The sequence below is a fragment of the Magnusiomyces paraingens genome (assembly GCF_902498895.1).
Source record: "Magnusiomyces paraingens strain CBS 517.90 genome assembly, contig: contig3, whole genome shotgun sequence".
Lineage (NCBI taxonomy): Eukaryota > Fungi > Ascomycota > Dipodascomycetes > Dipodascales > Dipodascaceae > Magnusiomyces > Magnusiomyces paraingens.
Window position 1 is genome coordinate 2528518 of NW_022474069.1, and position 21644 is coordinate 2550161.

Below are 21644 nucleotides of genomic sequence, written 5' to 3' on the forward strand. Positions count from 1 at the left end.
CCTTTGACGAAAAAAAAAAAAAAAAAAAAAAATTATTTTTGAGTACGTCTCATGTACGTGAAAAGTAAACTCTACTATTGGGATGAGCTTACATTTAATTTACAGACATAAAGTTCAACAAAAGTGATAAGAAGATGGATAGTCTTTAACAATGGAAGGTGCGATATAATGGAGTTCTCCATCGCGCAGAATTTTTGGCAAGGTGCCTTCGGTTACTTGTCCACACAATTTGTATGGGAAAGTAGACACTGGCTTCAACGAGTTGCGGTACATTTTCAAGTCAACCACAACAGCATTAGAGATATTTGTAAACATGTCAGGTTCTTTAAAAGACATGGGCTGGGTGGTATTCACACCTGTAGCAGTCACATTTGCAAATTGCTGAGCAACAGGGCCATTAAGAGTTTTAGTATAAAACTCATCTTCTGGAGATGGCAAAAGTACAACTTTTTCAAGAAAAGAATGAGAGCGAGCACAAGCTGCAAACCATGAACCATGAGCCAAGCCAGGGAACCCCGTGGTAGTCAATGACGTGAGGTTGCGCAGCTTTTCATAAATTGTTTTCATAAGTAGCTCATTGAGCGCGAGCTGCTGGAATCGGACTACCGCCCCATTAAATTGTTTATTATTATTGTAGCAGTCTGTTGAGAGGTTTTTTACTGCGCAAGGAGGCGTATTGGCTAGCACTTTAGAGCTAAATGCTGTGTCATTACATATAAGGTAATCAAGGTAGTTTCTAATAATCATTGTTCTTTGCTCTGATAGCTGAACTAAATGGGACTTAAAATAAAACCATTCTGACCAAAATATTTCGTGACTTCCCTTGGATGCCATGGGTTTAAGATTCTCTATAGTATGACTTGTTTCAGAGGGGATAAGCCGACATGCACCAGGGAAATGATAAAATAACAAAGGTAAATCAAAATGAGGAATAATTGCCGACATCTCAGGGAGATTCAATAGATTGAGAAGAATATCTGGAGAGATTACTCGAGTTTCTTTGGGACCCATTGCAGCTTTGAGACGGTCATACTCACTGGGCATGATTGTGGAATAATCTAACAGTAACTTTAGTTTTTGTTGATTAGTTTCTGAATATGGTTTTAGAAAAATGTCAAATGTGTCAAATGTGTCAAATGTTTTTTTGTTTTTAAAGGGGAAATTCTCTGGCTCAATTGATTGCAAATATTTAAAAACAGTTTCGAAAATTGGCCGTGATGTATCTTCAGTGTCAGTCTCTATTAATGGATCTATATCAATCTCCAAAGTTTTCAGATGAATAAACTGGCCCAAAGCAATCAAAAGAAAACTAATTTCTGGCACTAGATAATGGTCGTAAATCCCCAGTCTGAGACTGGTAATATTGAGAGGTTGGTCAAACCATTTCGTGTTGATTCCAGTGGTTGGATTAAAAATCTCTTTCCAAGCTGATGGAGCCACAGTTCCATCAAGTGCTTTGAGTCTTGGGAAAACCAATTTTTGAATGAAACCGAGAGCACTAGTAGAAAAGGAACCAGTTTCGTAAGCAAGTTCAGTGACTTGGGGGATTTCAAATTCTTCCATATCACTTGGGTACAATGCTTGTGGGAGAGCATTGGGGTGAAGATTGAAGCGAAGCAGACACTTTTCCAGAGTTGCAGGAAGCAGAAGCAAAGGCTGAAGTTTGTAATAGTCGCAAACATAGTATGTGACAATCACTTTTTTAAGGGTCTGGATAGCAGCAAGAGAAATAAAGGCTCTACGGTAGTTTTCGCGGGGTGAATGCCGAGCAAGGTCGAGGTGAATACTGGAGAGATTTTCAAACGGTGGGACCGAGATGAACTCTACGGGCTGGCGCAAGAGACGCAAAGAGATGTGATTAATATGGGCTTTTGGAGAAAGGTTTTTGATTAGGGAGTAATCTCCCACACGCAAGTCAATCAGCAATGGGGGTTGAGAGATAAGAGTATTGAAAGCAGTTGAAGTTTTTTCAAAAAGAGTGTCAATTTGGGCTTCATTAAGATTGATGCTATCACGCACCGGGATGTCAAGAATAAGTTTCTTAAGCTTAGGGAGTTGGGTGAGACCATTAAGTGCATTGAGGACAGCGACATCCGGGGCTCCTGAAAGGACTACGATTTGGACGTTAAGTGGAGAGAACCAGGCATATGAGTTTGGATGAAGAATAGCCTTTACAGGGACTGAGCGGTAGGCTGGGTGACTGTTTTTATACGAGGAGCCAGTTGGCGAGTCCAGTTCGACAAGAACACATGTGAATGAAGAGGGAGAGTAAATTTGACGAAGGCGTGAGGCTGTTTTTCCCAAAACTGCTTTGTCTGTGGAGCTAAGGTACCAAGCAATGTGGTAGTGAACCTCAGTTGGGAGAATATCCAAATGTGACATTGAGACGAGTGAAATGAGAATAAATTGGATATGAAGAAAGAGGCAATTTGAAAAAGAAAAAAAAAAAAGAAAAGAAATAAAGTTTAATTCTTTTTTAAGCGAAATTTTTTAAAGTGATTATTTAAGAGAAATGAAGAAATGATGTTTAGTTTTAATGATAAAAAGAATCCAACTTTTAAGAGGTGGAGATTATATTTTTGGCGGTTTGTGGAGAAGAAAAGACCAAAAAAAAAAAATAAATAAATAAATGCAAATAGTAAGATCTTAGTCATCCAAATTAGGTTGAGGGTAGTAAAATAAAATAAAAATTTTAATATTAAAAACGATTAATGGTTTTTGAATATTAATTATTTAAAATTATATTCAAAATTAAAAAATTAGATAATAAAGTTTCATTCTGATTTCCTTTTTAAAAAAAATGAAAAAGTTTTTATTCAATTAAAAAAACCTCAACCAATCCCCTCATTTTTTTTTTAATTTTTTTTTAAAAAAAAGAAACTTATCGAGACTAATGACCTTTGGGTCAGGTACTCATCAAACACTTTTATATTTTTTTTTTCTTTTTAAATCAAAATTTTTATGATAGTAAACAAATTTATTTTTAATTTCAGGGCTTATTCTTTTATTTTTATTTGAATTTTTCTTTGAATAATTAAACGAGTAGGTATACTTACATTTAACAACAAAAATAACCCAAATTTCTTTGTTTAATCTACAGATGTAAAAAGAAATTATCGCATCAATAATGACAAAAGTTTGCTCAATATTTAGCGAGAAAAAAAAAGAAAGGGGTAATTACCCCTAATACTTATAAGTAGTAATTTGTATGGTGCTGATGATCCTCTTTTTTCTTTTTTTTTTCAGTTTGGCCATCCAGATCAACAGTATCAATAACATGATAATATGCTTGAGAAAAAGCCAAATTAAACTGTAAAACTAGTACAATACTCACAAAAGATAGCGAAGGGGGTTTTATAAAAACAATTATAGCGAAAAAATATATATTACAATAGTGTTACAAAGTCAAAAGTATTACAACTCCACTACCACTTTTCTCGGTGCCTTTGCTCCAGGGACAAAGCACTCAAAAAGCCAAGGCTTCTTTACAAATCTCTTGACAAATAACTAAAGATAGTTTGGTTGATTTAGTTGTTATTAAAGGTGGAACCAGAATCAAAAGTATTTAAGAATAGGGGGAGGTTTGACTTTGAAAAAAAAAAGGGAGCATGATAAGTCAGGGCCAACTTTATTATTAAGAGATTGATGATCTTGGGCCTTATTGATAGTCATAACAAAGAAGACAGGGTGGGGAAACTGAAAGCGGTAAAAAGAATAATTAGCGACTTTTGCTAGGAATATTGGATTTTGAGGATTGCAGATAGTTTGTCTTTGTGATTTCCATGGAGATATCGGACAAAAATGAAGTGTCTGCTGATTTTACAAACAATAAATCTTGTGCCGCTACAAAGTGCTCTTTTGATTCTGACCGGAAAATGATTGAGATGCCAATTTTAAAAGAAAAGAGATCTGTAAAAATAGAGAGATCAGTTATAGTAGATTAAAAATTGCGGGTGTGACACTGAGACCATTTTAGTCGTTGAAGTTACAGGCGTATATGTAAAGATAATAACGGGAAGCATATCTTTAATTAAAGTATTGATATTATATTGACATATTTTTTTTTTTTTTTTTTTTTTTTGTAATCAGATGGCGTGTTCGCTAAAAACAATAGCACTAGTTATTAAATTTTAAGTGGAATTTTCATTAGTAGACACTTTAGCGATTTGTTGTAAGGTTTTAGAAAGATATATCGTGCTGGATGAAAATTTTGTTATTGATGATGATGATTGAAAGATGAATATTGACATTTTGAGTCAAGTGATTGTAAGAATGATATTGTGAAGTTAAATGAAATAACAATTCAGGATATTGTCTGTTAATGAGATTTACAAAGTCAAGGCGTATATTTTAATTCATCTTGACACTTTTGATAGATAAGATCTAAAAAGACAGGCGTTAATTACTCGACCTTTGCCTATATTGAAGGACAACAAGCAGTGTATGGGACCAATCATCTGCTAAACAACAGCAACCCCGCCAAAGAGAAGGTTGTTTTTGTAAAAATTTTAATTGTTTTGTTTTGTTTCCTTTTTTTTTTCTTTAAAAATAAATATATATATATTTTTTTTCATTTGTATCAGGCGAGAGAGTATGATCTGATTACATTTAATTGACAAACATATATAGTTCAACAAAAGTGAGAATCATTCCAATAAATATGGAAACTATCAGTCTAAGGTTCGATATAATGGAGTTTTCCATCGTGCAGAACTTTTAACAAGGTTTCTTTGGTGACTTGTTACACTGTTTGTATGGATCATACGCCGCCGGATTCGATGAATTCAAGTTGCAGTACATTTTCAAGTCAACCATATTTGAGTTTTCAACAGATTTGTGCCAGGTGGAGGCTTATATTTGTAGCAGTCACATTTGTAAATTTTCTGTGCAACAGGTCGATTGAGTGTTTTAAAGTAAAACATATTTTCAGGAGATGGCACAAAGTACAACTGTTTTTTTTTTTTTTTCAAGAGAAGAATAAGACCGAGTACAAGCTACAAAATATGAATCATGAGCCAGACTAGGGAACTCCGTTGTTTTCAATATAGTGAGGTTATACATCTTGTTTTAATAAGTAGTTCATTGAGCGCGAGCCACTGGGGTCAGACTACTGAATATTGAAATGTTTCGACAGTGAAAGGTATGAGAGATCTTATCTTGTGATGAAATTTTTTTGATATGAATTATAAATATAATAATAACATTTTGGCCAGGAAATTTTGTGACTATACTTAAATTTCATGACTTTAAAATGATCTACAGAAAAAAAAAATTCATTTTAGAAGGGAGAGTTCACCATGCACTAGGGCGATGACAGAATAACCATGGTAGATCAAAAGTAGCAATCATCATAGACAATTTAGGGAAATTCGATAGATTAAGAAAAAAAATCTGGAGAGATTACTTAAGTTTCTTTAGAACCTATTACCTTTTCAAAAAGGGAATATTCTGTGTGCATGATGGTAAAGTAATCTAACATTAAAATCTAGTTTTAGGTGATGGGTGTTTAACGTTTTCTCCAAAATGATTTTGGAATCAATCAAAAACCTTGTTTAAATTAGGAGGTAGATTCTAGGGCTCAATTGATTACAAGAATTTAAAAAATGGATTTGAAAATTAACGGTGGCAATTTATTATCATTGAGATCTACTAGATTGAACATGATAATTTGCAAAGTTTGCATGTTCGTAGTAATCAGGCACCCGGAAATCAAACAATAAGTTTCTGGGATAAAATAACCCTTTTGAATATTGAATCCGAGGCTGGAAAAGTTGGTATACTGCTAAAACTATTTTTAAGGCGATTCCTTTTATTTTTTTTTTTAATATAAACTTGTCTTGCTACGAGTACGGGCTTATAAGAATACAGGGTGAAAGAGAATGGAGAGTATATTTGGTGAAGGTGTGAGGCTGTTCTTCTCAAAAGTGCTTTGTGTACATACATGTATGTGGATCCAAAGTACTAAGCAGTGTGGTAGTGGACCCCATTTGAGAGAAGAAAATCAAAAATAGAACATTGAGACGAGTGGAATGAGGGTAAGTTAGATATGAAGAGATATGTTATTTAATCAGAAGAATTTGGAGGTTTTTAAGAGAAATTTTATTGATTTAAATTGGATATAGAGACACATGGAATGAGGGTAGGATAGAAGTGAAGAAAGTGATTATTTGAAAAAAAAAAAAAGATTTAAATAGTAAGATATTAGTAATCAAGGTCAAGTTGAGGATGGAAGAAAAAATAGGATAATAAGATCTTAGTCATCAATGTCAAGTTGAGGATAGAAAAAGAAAAAGAAGAAAAAATAAAAAATAAAAAAATAAAACGTTTTAGTTTAAATTGATATCTTCAATTTGAATAATAATATTCAAGTTTACACTAAATATTTTACTCAGGATTTTTTTTTAAAATATATATATATATAGATAAAAAGATTTTGAATTTTAATTTGAAAAACCTCAACCAATCAATCAATTAACAAACCCTCTTCTTTTTTTTTGTTTCAAAAATAAATGATGTCTTAGTTAAGTGCGCACTGTATAGTAATTGTATATATATATTTTTATTTCGAATTCATAAATGTTATACTTGAATTTAAGTTGAAAAACAAAAATGTAATAAAATAAAATAAATGAAAAACAGCAAAACAGCAAAACAGCAAAACAGCAAAACAGCAAAACAGTAAAATAGCAAAATAGCAAAATAGCAAAATAAACAACCATTTTCTTTTTTTTTTTTTTTTTTAAAAAGAAATCTCTCTTATGAATAAAAGAAAAAAAAATTGCTAATTAGCAATATTATTTATAAATATTTGAAGCAACAACAAAAAAAAAAAAGGGGAGTAAAAAGAAAAGGGGGAGAAACATAAGAAGTCGTGGTTTGTATGATACTGATGATGCAAATGATATTTTTTTTGTTTCTTTTTTTATTTATTTATTTAGCTATCCAGAGTTTAATATTAATGATACGACAATACGTAAGAAAAAAAACAATCAAGTTAAAATATAATTATTGATTTATATATTATTATTTCCGTAACAATTTTATTATTGTTTTTTTTTTCATATATTTTTACCTCCTTTTAATGGCTTACTGAGAAATCCAGTCCAAAGTCTATCTTTTTTTTTTTGTTTCATTTATCTGTCAAATTTTTCAAGAAAAAAATTTTTTTTTTTTTTTATTTCCATATCTATAAACTTGATCGATTTTTTTTCAACAGAAATGTTACCGCGGGGGAGAAAGAAATGTATATATATATATATATAATACTCGTGATATTAAGGACTTTCTATATTTAGTATACCCAATTTTTTCTTTATTCCTTTCCCTTTCCTTTCCTATTAATTTTTATAGTTAAGAATATTATGTAAAAAAAAAAAAATTTTTTTTTTAAAACTGAAAGAGAAAGTAATTGCGAATATTGTAGATAGGATCAAATATATTCTTCAATCAGGCCAAAATATGAGGTAAAAAATCCGTTTGTAAATCTTTTCAAAAAAATTTTTTTTATTTTTTAATTTATTTTATATAATAATTTAATAATAATAAAAAAAAATTAGGTAATTGATTTTCTATTCAAACACCCCATATTAATTTTTTTTTCTATATGTATGGCCAGCATAAGTAAAAAAAAATCATTTCTAAAAGATCAATTTTTATTTTTATTTTTATTTAATTTTTTTTTATACATAGAGAGCCATTTGAAAGTCTTAATATTGAAAGGTTCTATGACAGGTTATAATAAATAAATAAATAAATGAATAATATCAAAATTTATTTACTTCCTGGTATGCTGGCTATTTTATTTATTTATTTTATTTTATTTTTTGATACTTGCATTTATTGTGTGGATATATAACCTCTAGTCTGAATTTTTTATTGTGTCCAATAGTTTAACTAAAATTAGTCAAGAAAGGTAATCAAAACAAAAAAAAAAAAAAAATTGGATTTTTAACTCAAAATTAGTAGTAACTAATACTTTTCACATTATTATTATTATTTAATTTTTATCTGTTTCTTTTGTTTCTTTGATTGCTCTTGCCAAATATTGATTAAAAATCTTTTTTTTTTATTATTATTTTTTTTTAAATAATAATGTAGAAAATTGATAAATTAAAATGTAGAAAGAGTTTTTTTTTTTTTTTTGTTTTTTAAAGAATCAAATAATCCCGTGTAAAAACTTTGATTTTTGTCACTCAAAAAAAAAAAAAAAAAATTTTTTCTTCCTTCCTTTATTTCTTTTTTTTTTTTTTTTTTTTTTTTGAATTAAATTAAAACTTTTTTATTTATTTGTTTCGGTATATATGAGAAAAATACCTAGTATACTGCATTTATTTCTTCTTTTTTTTTTTTTTTTTTTTTTATTCCGTGGAATCCAATTGTGAAATTATATTTCTTCCATTACCCCCCTTCTTTCTCTCTCTATATATGCAGTATTTTATCTATCAATACTACTTAGTACTACTTAGTACTACTACTACTACCTTCATTACTGCCGGACATAATTATTTAATTTATTTTAAAAAGAACCGATAGGTGTTTCGTTCCTTGGCTTTTTAATTTTTTAAAAATTTAATGTCGCAATTAATTTATTATTATTATTATTTTTTTTTTTTACATATAGGAAATATACGTATCAAAAAAAAAGAAAAAAAAAAGTCAACAAAAAAAAGAAACACAAATATATATATTTTATAAATTAATAAAATAAAAATACAATTATATTAACAATGATGAACTTTATATATAATATATATATATATATATATAATAAAAAAAACTTAGTATCCATAATGGCGAAGATGATGTGAAGCTGAAGAATATGGTCCACCGTTATTATTATAATTACGGCTGTTGTTGTTGTTGAGGTCACGATAGTTTGGATCCACGTTGTATGAGTACCGACGTGACAACAACTCAGGGTTGCTTGGAGTTCCAGGTGAAGTCACAGCAACAACAGCTGGATATTGTTGAGTTTGATGTTGTTGCAAATGTAGCTGTTGCTGCTGTTGCGCTTGTTGTTGAGCCAAGTGTTGCTGTTGCTGCGCTTGCTGATCATATCCAACACTATGGTTTCGTACCCCAAGCACAGGTAATGGAGGTAGCGGAAGGCTATTATTAGTAGTATTATTAATGAATGATGATGATGATGATTCCAATGCCCCAGAAGTCCCATTAACCAGTGGAGAATATCCTTCCATCAAATGATGATTATGATGATTATGATGATTATGATGATGCGGAGGAGATGTGGAGGATGATGCTGGTAGAGGCGACAATGATGGTGGTGGTGGTGGTGGTGCAAGAGAGTAGACAAAAGACCCTGAACTAGGTTTGACTGAAGACCCTACACCACCAGCACCAAGCTTAGGAAGAGGTGGCAGCATACTTGACGACGACGATGATGGCGTTGACCGAGAAGCTACAGGATAAGAGTAATATGGTCTATAAGAACCCAAAGGCTGTTGTAGTTGCTGCTGTTGCTGCTGTTGCTGCTGTTGTTGATGTTGCTGCTGTTGTTGATGTTGTTGATGCTGGTTTTGATGCTGTTCATGATGCTGTTGTTGTTGTGTGAGCAATGGAGAACCAATGTGACCCGTTCCGGGAGACTTTTGCGGATACCCGCCCAGCGGGCCATCCTTTGACACACGACCAGCATTGTTGTTGGCCGTGGGCTTTTCTTCTTCATTGCGGTTCAAAATGTTTTGCAGAAATGAAGAGCCCGGCGGGCTGGGTTGGTGAGAATTTATTGTTGCTGTTGCTATTGCTGTTGCTGTTGTTGCTGTGTGTGATGCTGTGTGTATTGCTGTAGGTGTAGCTATAGGTGTAGCTGTAGGTGTAGCTGTAGGTGTAGCTGTAGGTGTAGGTGTTAATGATGACGACGGTGTCGGTGATGGCTTACCAAGCATCACATGCTGAGAGACAAAGGCGTTATGCACTGTCCCCGCCGCCGCCGTCGTCGTCAGTGTGGAGTGAAGCATCAGTTTATTACCGACTTTGGCAGACTCGGTGCTTCTCGATTGAACCATCGGCTGAGCCGACGGAATATCCGCTGAAATTCTTCCCAAACTTTTTGTCACTATGGGCTTTTCCGAAAGGTACTGCTGCTGAGTCAATTGCCCATCGGAGCTATTGTTATTACTGCTAAAACTGCTATTACTGCTAAAACTGCTGTTGTTACTGTTGCTGCTGCTATTACTTCTGCTGTTGCTGCTGCTGTTGCTGCTGCTGTTGCTGTTGTTGTTGCTGTTGTTGTTGCTGTTGTTGTTGCTGTTGTTGTTACTGTGTGATTTGATCTGATCATCTTTGATTGCAGCTGCATGCGCTTGCAACAAGACATTTCCCATCAAGTCATTGGCACAAGATGCAGCCTTGAGTTGTTCAATCTCACCAGTGGGCAAAGCCATGACACACTCAAGCTCACGTAAACACTTCTTGACTGTCTTGATGCGCTTACGCTTCCTCTCGTGCTTCTTTTCTTCGTCTTGGCCCAGGTCCGCGTCTGCATCCGAGGCTGCGTCTACACCTTCGTCATTGTCGCCCGTTGTAATGTCGCTCATGGACGAATGCAGCCGCTTAAGCACTCCGTGCATATAATTGTTGTAAGAAATCTGCGCGTCATTTAGCTGTCGGTTACGCTTCAAAGACTCACCAGCTAGTTTTAGTGAGTCCACAAAGTCATTGGTTGGAGAGAAGTTGCTAGGAGTTTCAGGGAAAATCAAGTTTTTGAGAGGTTGATAAGCTTCTTCTTCTTCTTTTTCTTTACCATCTGAATCATGCTGAGAATTTAAAAGAGAAGAAATGCTGGAGACGTTATTGTTGGAATGGCAAAAAGAAGAAGAAGAACAACTAATGATGCTATTGGAGATGCTGGATTTCTTGCTAGTAGTGTTGCTATTTTTATTGGTGGTGAGACTGTTGTCAGGAGTTGCTTTGTTGTTATTGTTATTGTTATTGTTGCTGTTGTTGCTGTTGTTGCTGTTGTTGCTGTTGTTGCTGTTGTTGCTGTTGCTGCCGCTGCTGCTATTGTTATTAATACTGCTACCGCTACTGCCAACATTAGTACAAGCTCTATTGTCGATTCTGGGCGCAGCCCCAAATTTGGCTGGAAACGTGTCCACATCAAGGTCTCGTACAGGAAGGAAAGTAACGCTAAGAACAATGTCTTCAGATCTGTTTATGGGGCTTTTAGAACCAAGCTCATTTTTAATCTCCTGGCAATCTTGTATAACCGATGAATCAAAGGGAACCAACCCACTTTCTTGCCAGAGTTGTAAAATCACATCTTTAGTCAAATATTTGTGCCGAGCATCATTAATAAGGGAAACAAACTTCAAGACCGAAGGCCGACCTTGAGCATCGTCTTCATTACTTGATTTGCTGTAAATGTCCGACATGAGACTAGTAAGAAGTGGGTTTGTAAAGGGATGCAGGTTGGGGATCGCCAAAGCAGGAGTAAAAAGTAGAATGATTTTATTCTTGACGGCAAACTGGAGCAAAGCCGTAGTAAAATGAACTGCATGAGTGTCGAGAACGACAAGACGGTATTCACCTCTGGCCTTTGCACGAGTCAGCTTGTCGAAATGGTTTTCAAGCCAGTCCATAATGGTTTCACTATTTGGCCATCCCGATTTTGTGGATGCTAACCCCCAGGAACCATAAGCAAATGGGTCGCTTGAGGGGAGCCCGTTGGGGCAAATAATAGAAGAGGCTTGTTGGTACATCTTGTCGCAGAAAATGGTATAGGGCGGCAAAAGAGAACCGTCGGCGCAAATGGTTTCGATAATAGTACATGTTTCAGCAGGAGGAGGAGGAATGAGAACGTGAGAGCTGTCACTTGGAGACTCTGTGCGATTGGTAGTGGCTGCTGCTGATTTAAAAGGATTCAAATCTCTATTTTGAGTAGATGGACTAGAATGAGGGAAAGCAGGACCGCGACAAAACCCAAGTTCATCAACACAGTAAGTATTACTGGGGTCCACTTTATTAGCCCAAAAAACTTCTTCGAATTTCTTAAACCAGCTTTCTACAGCCTCGGAAGATGAATGAGAGTTTAAAGGCTTGTGAAGAACGGCATAGTCGCGAGCATCCATAGAGGGGTGCCTTCGACGAAAATGACGGTACCATTGGCGGGTGACTTTTTCAGGGTCTGTATCTCCTTGGGCTTGAAGAAAGAGGTTTGCTGCTTGAACAAAATGAGGTTGTGTGTAAGGTTCGCCAATATAGACAGTTGTGAGAAGCATTTTTTCAATAATTGTTTCTTCCAAAAAGGAAAGCTTCATGCGGGCTTCTTGAGCTTTGACTCTGCTTTTACGGCCACGGAAACGACCATAAACGGTGCCAAAAGAAATTCCAATTTCCTTTGCGGCTTGTCTGTATGAAAGACCTTCTTCAACGCGGGATAATGCGCGAGAAATTTTTTCTTCACGTTCTGATTCATCTTGAGCTCTTTTACTTGGGACGTTTCTAGAGCCCTGGGTGAGAGAAGAGGAGGAGGAAGATGAAGATGAAGACGAAGATGAAGAAGAAGAAGATGATGATAATGATAATGATGGGACAGAAGGTGCTATTGGTAAAAGTAAAGAACCTGGCGGGGGTTTGCCTGGGTTTGAGTGTGGATTGTTGGTGGACATTATTTGAATGTTTTTTTTTTTTTTGGTTGCTGTGATAGATTTGACAAATATATTTAGGAGGAGGAGCAGAAGCAGGAAGAGCAGTTGTAGTAGCAGCAGGGTTGGTTGTTTATATAAGAAAAAAAAAAAAAGGCACGGGGCACCTAAAGGAACAAAATACAAAAAAAAAAAAAAATAAATAAATGAAAATAAAAATAAAAATAAAAAGAAAAAAGAAAAAAAAAGTTTGAATAGATGGAATATATAATAAGATTAAAAAAAAAATAATAATAATAATAAAAATAAAAAAAATAAAAATAAAAAAAAACAAAATCTTGCAAACCCGGGCGGTGGTGGTCATATATACGTTGGAGTTAAATGCTATAGGCAACAACTATTAAAAGTTGCATTTTGGTGTGAGAGCAATAATTTTAAGAATTTTAAAGGCTGATCCACTGTTACAATGACCTCTAAGGAAAAACAACCACGCAAACAGAAATAGAAATAGAAAACGAAACATCAAGTTAATCAGGCTTATTAAGTCTATCATTATTATTATCATTATCATTGTCATTGTCATTGTCATTGTCATTGTTATTATTATTACTATTATTACTATAATAATTATTTATAAATTTATTATTATCATCCTCGGTATCAAAAAGTTCTATACTTGGCTTTTGTCTTTTCTTACTGTTTCTTGTCCAGCCGTTAATGGCGGTTATTTTATTTATTTTTATTTTTTTTATTTTTATTTTTTTTGCGTTTCTTGAGCCGCTCTTTTGAATTATTATTTTTTTTTTTTCACTCAAATTTCCATTGGAATTCTTCAATTTTTTATTTATTTAGTATTTTTTTCTTGTATTTCCAAATATTATGAGAAAAAAAAATTAATTTTTTTTTTCCTATCAGAAATCGACTGAAAAAAAGAAAAAAAGAAAAAAAGAAAAAAAGAAAAAAAGAAAAAAAGAAAGAAGTTTGTTGATATTTTACATGAAGACCTAATATTTGTAACAAGTATATAATATGTAAAAAATGGATAGATGGATAGATGGATAGATGGATTGATAGATATAGATAGATATAGATAGATAAATACATAAATAGATAAATGAATGGATTATAATCAATTAGAAACTGGAAAGAAACAATGTCCTTTTTTTGTTATTTTTTTTTTTTTTTTGGCATACTGAAGATATCTATCTTTCTTTTTTTTTGACCTAGAGTAATTTATTGAAACAAAAAAAAAAAAGAAAAAAATTATAAATAAAAAATAAAAAAAGAAAAAAATAAAACTTTTCTTTTTTTTCTTTCTTTCTTTCTTGATTGAATGATTGAATGATTGAAATACGCTAGACCTAAAACTCGTCCAAACCCGGCGCACTATAATATTTATGTCCAACCCTCTAAAAATAAAATAAAATAAAATAAATAAAAAAAAAAAAAATTTCTTCCACTCATTAAACCAAAGGCCTACGGAAGCCGCCGCCAACTACCGAGATTTAGAGAGGGCTTAAATTAACGGTTAAAGGTTTAAACGCTGACTCATCATTAGTAATAAAATTTATGGGCTTTATTTAAATTACACACACTCACTCACCCACCCACCTCATTCATTCAATCATACAACCGCCAGTAATTACATGTCTTAAAGAAAAGAAAGAAGGAAAGAAAAGAAAGAAATCATGGAGAAGTTTGACCGGATAAAAGAAAAAAAAATGAATATATAAAAAGGGATACTTGAAGTAACTGATAACATCAAAAGAATATATAACATTGAAGTTGGATCTTAGGTATATTTAAATATATATATATATATATATTTAAATAAATAAATAAATAAAAAAAAGCAACTCGAATGAATGAAAATTGGAAACAATAATTTGTTAAATTAATCATGTCAAATTTCTACTTTTTATTATTTTTCTTGAATACATTCAAAAAAAAAAATAATCTTTCACTGCCTCAAAGAAGAACCTCCTTTGGCTTTTTTTATTTTTTTTATTTTTTTTATATATATTATATAACTTCAATTTCCCAAATTTTCGGAAATCTGTTTCTATTTTTTTTTTTTTTTTTTTTTTGAAAAATTCCATTAATGGATAATGGTTTAATTACCATATATGGTATAAATTTAATCGTAATTATTACGTTGAGAATAAATAAAAAAAAATGAGAATCAGAAAATGATAATACTTTACCCAAACTGTCTAGCTTACTTTTGAAAAAAAAAATTTAATAATAATAATAATAATACAATGATTTTATTATTATTAATTTTTTTTTTTTTTTGATGATATCATATAATTTTTTTTTTATTCTTTCTGTATTTCTTTTTTTTTTTTTTTTTTTTTTACATTAACTTTTATCTTTAAACTTTTTAATTTTTTATATTTTAAAATGTTTGAATGAATAATACATATTTCCCTAATTTTAATCATCTTCATCAATTTTTTTTTTTTCAAATATACAGATCTACCTTAAATAAGTTTATTTATTAATTTTCAAAAGGGAGGGGGTATATATACCTTTCTTTGTTGATTATTTTTTTATTTTGGGTAATCAGAACAGTAAATATTTATATGTGTTTTTTTTAAACTCGTTTATTTTATTTCAAATTTATATAAAATAAAAATAAAAAATAAAAAATAAAAAATAAAACCACATTTTTTCTTCAAAAAGTTATTTGCTAGATCTCTTTATTTTGTTTATTTTATTTTTTTTTTTTTTTTCAATTTTTTAAGAATTTTCTTTTTTTCTTTTTTTTTAAATAACGCATATTAGTGAATTCACTGATTGTTAGAAAAGCAAAAATTAAATAAATAAAATAAATAAAATATCCCACAAGTTTATATATAAAGGAAATTGAACAAGCTTGAGCTCTATTTCAAATTTTTTTTTTTTTTTTTTTTACATTTTCTTTAATCTTAATTGTCAATGTTCCAATTTTTTTTTTTTTTTTTTTTTTTTTTTTGATATTTCCCTTTTATTTTATTTCAATGTTTTGTTTGTTTTGTTGAAACACTATGTCTTAATCTTTACTAATTTTATTGAATATATTGTCTTTTTTTTTTATAATTTTTTATAATTTTGTGTATATTAAAATTATTAATAATTTTATATTTTTGTAACTTTTTTTATATTTTTATATTTTTACTGTCACTATCGTCGGAATATAATGTCCCAAAGGGGAAGGTACCTTAAAGTTACGTACTCATTCCCGCCTCCACACAATAACAAAATTTGGCTCTCATACTTTGAATCATCCATCCATTCCATTATTGTATTATTATTATTATTATTATTATTATTATTATTATTATTATTATTATTATTATTATTATTATTATTATTATTATTATTATAATAATAATAATAATCTAAAAAATATATATATATATATTAAGTAAAAAAAATTAATAATAACAATCTCGGCAAAAAAAAAAAAAAAAAAAACCTCCATTTCTTATTTTTCTTCTTCTTAATATTCATTTATTTTCACTTTAGTAGATGATGACTACTAAAATATTTCCCAAAACGTCACTTTGGGTAATTCGCCTAATCATCAGTCATCCCACATTGCATCCACTAGTTTTTTTTTCTAAATGACTCTCTTTCTTTGATTCTCTCGCTTCTTACACTATTTATTTATTTATTTTTTAATATTTAAAAAAAATATTATATGTTGTTTATTTATATATATATTACAATTACTTTTATTTATACCTACTATATTCTATTTATAATTGTTTCTTTCATTTTATAAACCATTATTTTGTTATAGAAAATATCTTTATTATGATTTTAGATAATAGAATCAACAATTTCAATATTTAATTTAATCTAATCTAATCTAATTTAGTTTATTTTATTTTTTTTGACCATTACCGTTGCTTTTTCGTAAGCTTAGGATATCTGGATATATATAAAAAAAAAAAAAATAAAAATAAAAATAAAAACACCATTTTAATGCCCAGTTTTCGTCGATTGTTCGCTTACGGATAACCAGTTATCCACAAGTTCCATCACGTGAATCTGGTACTAAAGGCTTTTCCACTAATTTTTTTTTTTTTAATGTCCCAAGACGCTTTAATAGGCAACTGAACAAGGCAAACGCCAAACTTTGTTTTTTTTTTTTTTTTTTTTTTTTTTTTTTTTTTTTTTAAATAAATTAAATAAATTAAAATAAATTAAAAAAAGCCTTCAAATATTACAAATAAATAAGTAAATAAAACATCTTTAGAAACAAAAAAAAAAAAAAAAAAAAAAACCGTTTCCGCCGAAGGTGGCTTTGAAGTTGTCAAGCTTGAAAAAAAAAAAAAAAAAAAAAAATTTTTTTTTCTTTTTTTTTGTATAAATTTCCGCCTTAATTAAATAAATCTTTTGGTCTTTGACTTCTCAAGCCCCTCTTAACCTCCCCGCGGGCACCGGTTAAAATTGTGTTACTTATTTACATATTCATAACAGACTATCACAAATTATGTATGAATAATTTTTTTGTTGTTCATTTTATTTTACTCGGGTATTTAAAAAAAAAAAAAAAAAAAAAAACTAAAATTATTGTTTTATTTTTATTTTTTTAGACTGAAATTTTTATTTTAATCCTCGGCGGTTATTAATGAGTATAAGTATTTTTTTTTTAATAATTGATTTCAAATATTTCAATTAAAAAAATTATGTATTTAGAAAATGCCAACTAACTTTCTCGCTCATTTTCCGTTTTCATTGTTTTTTTTATTTCTTTTTATATCTTTTTTATTTCTTTTTATATCTTTTTATATTTTTTTTATTTCTTTTTTATATCTTTTCAATTTTTTCTTTCTTCAAACCCTCGCTCTTAATAGCCTCACGTCAAATTGCAATTACAATTGCTATTGTAACAAATATATATATATATATATCTAAGTACTTTTCAAGCATTGTTGTTCTTTTTCTTCTTTCATTCTTTTTAATTAATCTTCATTATCTACAAACCATTTGATTCTATTTCATTTTTGATATCTTTTACATCTGTTTGCGTGTTCTGTTAAACTATACCGTTTTGACAAAATGACGTTCATGTCTTAATACCTCTTGTCACAACACTAATCTGTCACAAACGTTACTCTCATACTCTGACCAAATACTACTTATACCAAGTACAAAATCTAACTTTTGTTTCTTTTATATTTTTTTATTCCTTTTTTTTTTCATGTTTTCAATGAAATTAAAATGAAATGACATTCTTTCAACCTTTATTACCTCCTTAAATAATTACATAAAAAAAAAGCGACCTCTTAAGAAACATGTGTTCATTTTACTTTCGGGCATGTTTCACAAAAGAAAATAAAAAATCAAGTCTACCAAATCTTTTCCACTTTACCAGCATTACGTACATATTATAATATATACCCATGCATTTATAATTCCACCAATCCCATTGCAATTAGAATGAAAATTTAAATTAAATCTGTTTTGTTAAATATATATATGCACGTGAATTATTCAAAGTAACTTTGCTGAAATTATCTATTGTTAGCGTTTCTCAATGTCTTAACATGCTTTTTGGTTTTTTTTTTAAAATATATCTATCTACCGTTTTTAAATTAATAAGAAAAAACAAATTTAGGGGAAGAAAGTTGTTTCTAAACTAAGAAAATAAGAATTTTTTTTTAAAAAAAATGGTCTTGATTAGTTTCACAATAAACTTAATTCATAGCCTTTTTATATTTCACCTCCCTTTAAGATACGGAAATGTTTGAGTACATATCAGTGATAATGTTGAAGAATAAAATGAACCAGAAAAAAAGGCAACTTTTTTCCTTCACTTGTTCTTTTTATTTTGGATGATCTTCTTTTTTTTTTTTTTTTACCTATATATATATTAATTTATTTCTTTGGAATGAAAACTTGAATGGATAAATAAAAATGATAAAAAAAAAAACAGGTCAATGAGATGTGATTATTACCCGAGAGAGATGGACATGAGGCTATTATATGATAACTGGAACAATATACAAATTTTAAAACTTTTTTTTTTCTTTTAGACGAAATGTGACGACATTTAATCTTTACAAAAATAAAGCATTCCAGAAGTCATCAAATTTATTATCATTATTTCTTTTAATGTTGATTAATAAGTCATGACACCATATTTTTGTGAAAAAAAATGAAAACAAGACAATTCACAAGAGAGCAATTTATTTAATACATTTAATTTTTTTTTTTCAACATCTGATTTTTATGAAAACGTGCAAAGATTTTAGAGAAAACAAAAAAAAATGACATAATATTTCCAAATGTTTAAAGTTCTTTGGTTAAAATGAAAAGAAAAACAAAATCATTGGAAAGATAGGTTGGGCAGATCTGAGTGTTTTCATGATTGAGATTTGATTAAGCTCTTTTCTTTCTTTTTTTTTTTTTTTTTTAAAAAAAACATCTGTTGATTTCTTTATCTGACCAGATTAAGAAACAGTTTATACTATTAAACGAAACCGAGTTTAAACAAAATAATAGAATGTGATATGATAAAAATAAATCCGAAATAAAGAAAACCCCCAATTACCCTTTTTTTTTTTTTATTTGAATTTTAATTTATAATGCTTAAAAGTATATCTTAAACATGAAGCGACTTTTTTTTGCTTTCCAAAAACAGTTAAGTAAAAATTGTCGCCCCAGTTTTTAAAAAGTAATACCCAAGGTTAGCTAACTCCCCATTCTTTATGACGAATTTTGATATCTTCAATAATGACAAATACTTGATTAATATCTTTTTTTTTTCACAATCATATACCCAAAGCTCTATAAGATAATTTTCACTTTCATGCATAATTCACTCATGGGCTTTAAACACCTGCGCCTACATGTAAAACAAAAAGTAACCAAAAAGACTCACTAATATTTACAGATTCTGAGTTTGGAAATGGATATATTGAAGTTATGGATAAAGAGATAATATTACGTACCTGGACTGAGATAGATGTCACAATATTGACAGAAGGGATGAGCTTAGGGGAGATCATAAAAAGTTCAGTATTACCTGTCAATGTCACAGTACCTTATGAATCAATATTGAGTTTTGTAAAACTATCTATGAACTGCCTGTAAGATTGAAGAGTAAGTCAATGGACAGGACTTAAAAGTGTTACTAGATAATATTAATAAAAACTGGAAGATAAATATTTCTTCTCCAAAGATACTCCTTCACTGTTTGCAAAGTATATTTCGGAATCCTAACCCCCATCGTGAACGGCTTAGTTAGGGTACCAAACCTTCACGAAAAGAGTTATGAGAACTTTTAAATGTGCGACCGTTCTGTATTCATGCAACTGAGCAACAGGTCTCACCTATAACATCGAGTTATGGTGACTTATTCTAGTTGAGGAGCGCAATTTGCCAACAAATAACGTTCATGTTTGGCTCACAAATGTATGCTTGCTTGCTTGCTTGCTTGCTTGGATTTCTTGCCCTAAGTAATACTCGAAACCTTCGGAACCTTTATAAAAAAACCTTTTTTTATTATTTTTATTATTACTGTTATTAACTCGGAATAACAGTCTTCGGTTTATCATATTGACGTTCAACAACTAACTGAGACCTGTTTATTGTTACGGATTGTGCAAATTTATCAGCAACTGTTATTATTTCGGGTCTCATAACTTAGGTTTAGACCCACAAGATCTTGTTGATTTGAGACTATGAAAGAAATAGAAATCATACAAGAAGAAGAAGAAGAAGAAGAAGAAGAAGAAGAAGAAGAAGAAGAAGAAGAAGAAGAAGAAGAAGAAGAAGAAGAAGAAGAAAAAAAAGCAAATGTGACAACACAGATTAATGAGGCTTTTTCATATAAAAACAAATAGCAACTTGAATTTCACTTTTAAATTTTAAATTTTAAATTTTGAAACTTGAATTTGAATTTAAGAAGGAATGAAAGAATGAAAGAAAAAAAAAAACACGGGTGCATATGTGCGACAGTATATTAATAAAAAAACAGTAATAAGATAATAAGAAGGACTAATAAAAAAATATTACACTAATTACCAGATTGATCGACAAATCTTGCTTAATATCAATATAAGCGCCCGCATATCCAAAGTGACTCTAAAGTGCGACCATTTGATAATGTCAGGTTATTTGTCCAAGTTGAAACCAACTTCGGCTTTTTTATATATATATAGGTTTTTTTCAAGGGGAAAATAAGAGAATAAAATAAAGGGCACTATACATATATATGATGAAAAGAAATGCAAAAAATGCCTTTTTATTTTTATTTTTATTTTTATTTTTGCTTTTGTTTTTTTTGTATAAATTGAACTGAAAATATACATAAAAGAAAAAATAAAATATACGCTTTATACATAATTTAGTTAACTTATTATGTATACACATTAAACAAATCCACGTTTTTTTAATATAATTTTTTGAGGGGGAAGAAAATAATAAAATAAAAAAAAAGAAATAACAAAATATATGTGCAGATGGTGATACAAAGTCGCAGTTAATGGTCAGACAAATTTATGATATGACCACTTTACATTTAATATTTTTTTTTTTTTCATTGTTGGTTATCTGCATGGATATCTTAAAGAAAAAAAAAATTGTTTTTTAAAAAAAAAGTTCCGAAGAAGTGAAAAAAAAAGAGAAACCAATATTATGCGAGAAAAAAAAGAGAGGAAACTGTAACTCTTATTTTTATTGGGGGAAAAGAAAAAGATAGAATTAATAATTAAGGGGAAATAGAGAAACTAAAAGAATTCGATTTCAGGATCAAAAAAAAAAAAAATAAGAAAGACTTGGATCGATATCAGATAGCGATTCATAAGATAGTAAAGAAAAAAAACATAAGAGAGAGAAAAACTTAAAGATAGAAAGAGCAATCAAATAAAAACATGGGGGAAAGAAGGGGAGGGGGAGGGGAGAGTTTTAGTGGGCTTTCTATGTACAAATTTATTATTGCATACTTTTTATATGCTAAAGGCTTATTTTTGAAAGAAAAGAAAGATATAATGCTTTAGCATATTTATACAAAAGATTGGATTTAAACAAAAGAGAAATTCT

At 30.2% G+C, this 21644-nt stretch overlaps 2 protein-coding genes across 2 annotated transcripts; both read right to left on the bottom strand.

The window, feature by feature from the left end:
- Nucleotides 1–114: 114 nt before the first annotated feature.
- SAPINGB_P004083 (uncharacterized protein) lies at nt 115–2382 on the bottom strand (the record flags this gene model as incomplete). The annotated part of the gene is made up of 1 exon (XM_031998798.1): nt 115–2382. One exon carries the CDS (start codon nt 2380–2382, stop codon nt 115–117), a length of 2268 nt encoding a protein of 755 aa, XP_031854689.1.
- A 6395-nt stretch (nt 2383–8777) lies between these two features.
- SAPINGB_P004084 (uncharacterized protein) lies at nt 8778–12629 on the bottom strand (the record flags this gene model as incomplete). Its single annotated transcript, XM_031998799.1, has 1 exon — nt 8778–12629. One exon carries the CDS (start codon nt 12627–12629, stop codon nt 8778–8780), a length of 3852 nt encoding a protein of 1283 aa, XP_031854690.1.
- Between the last annotated feature and the right edge of the window lie 9015 nt (nt 12630–21644).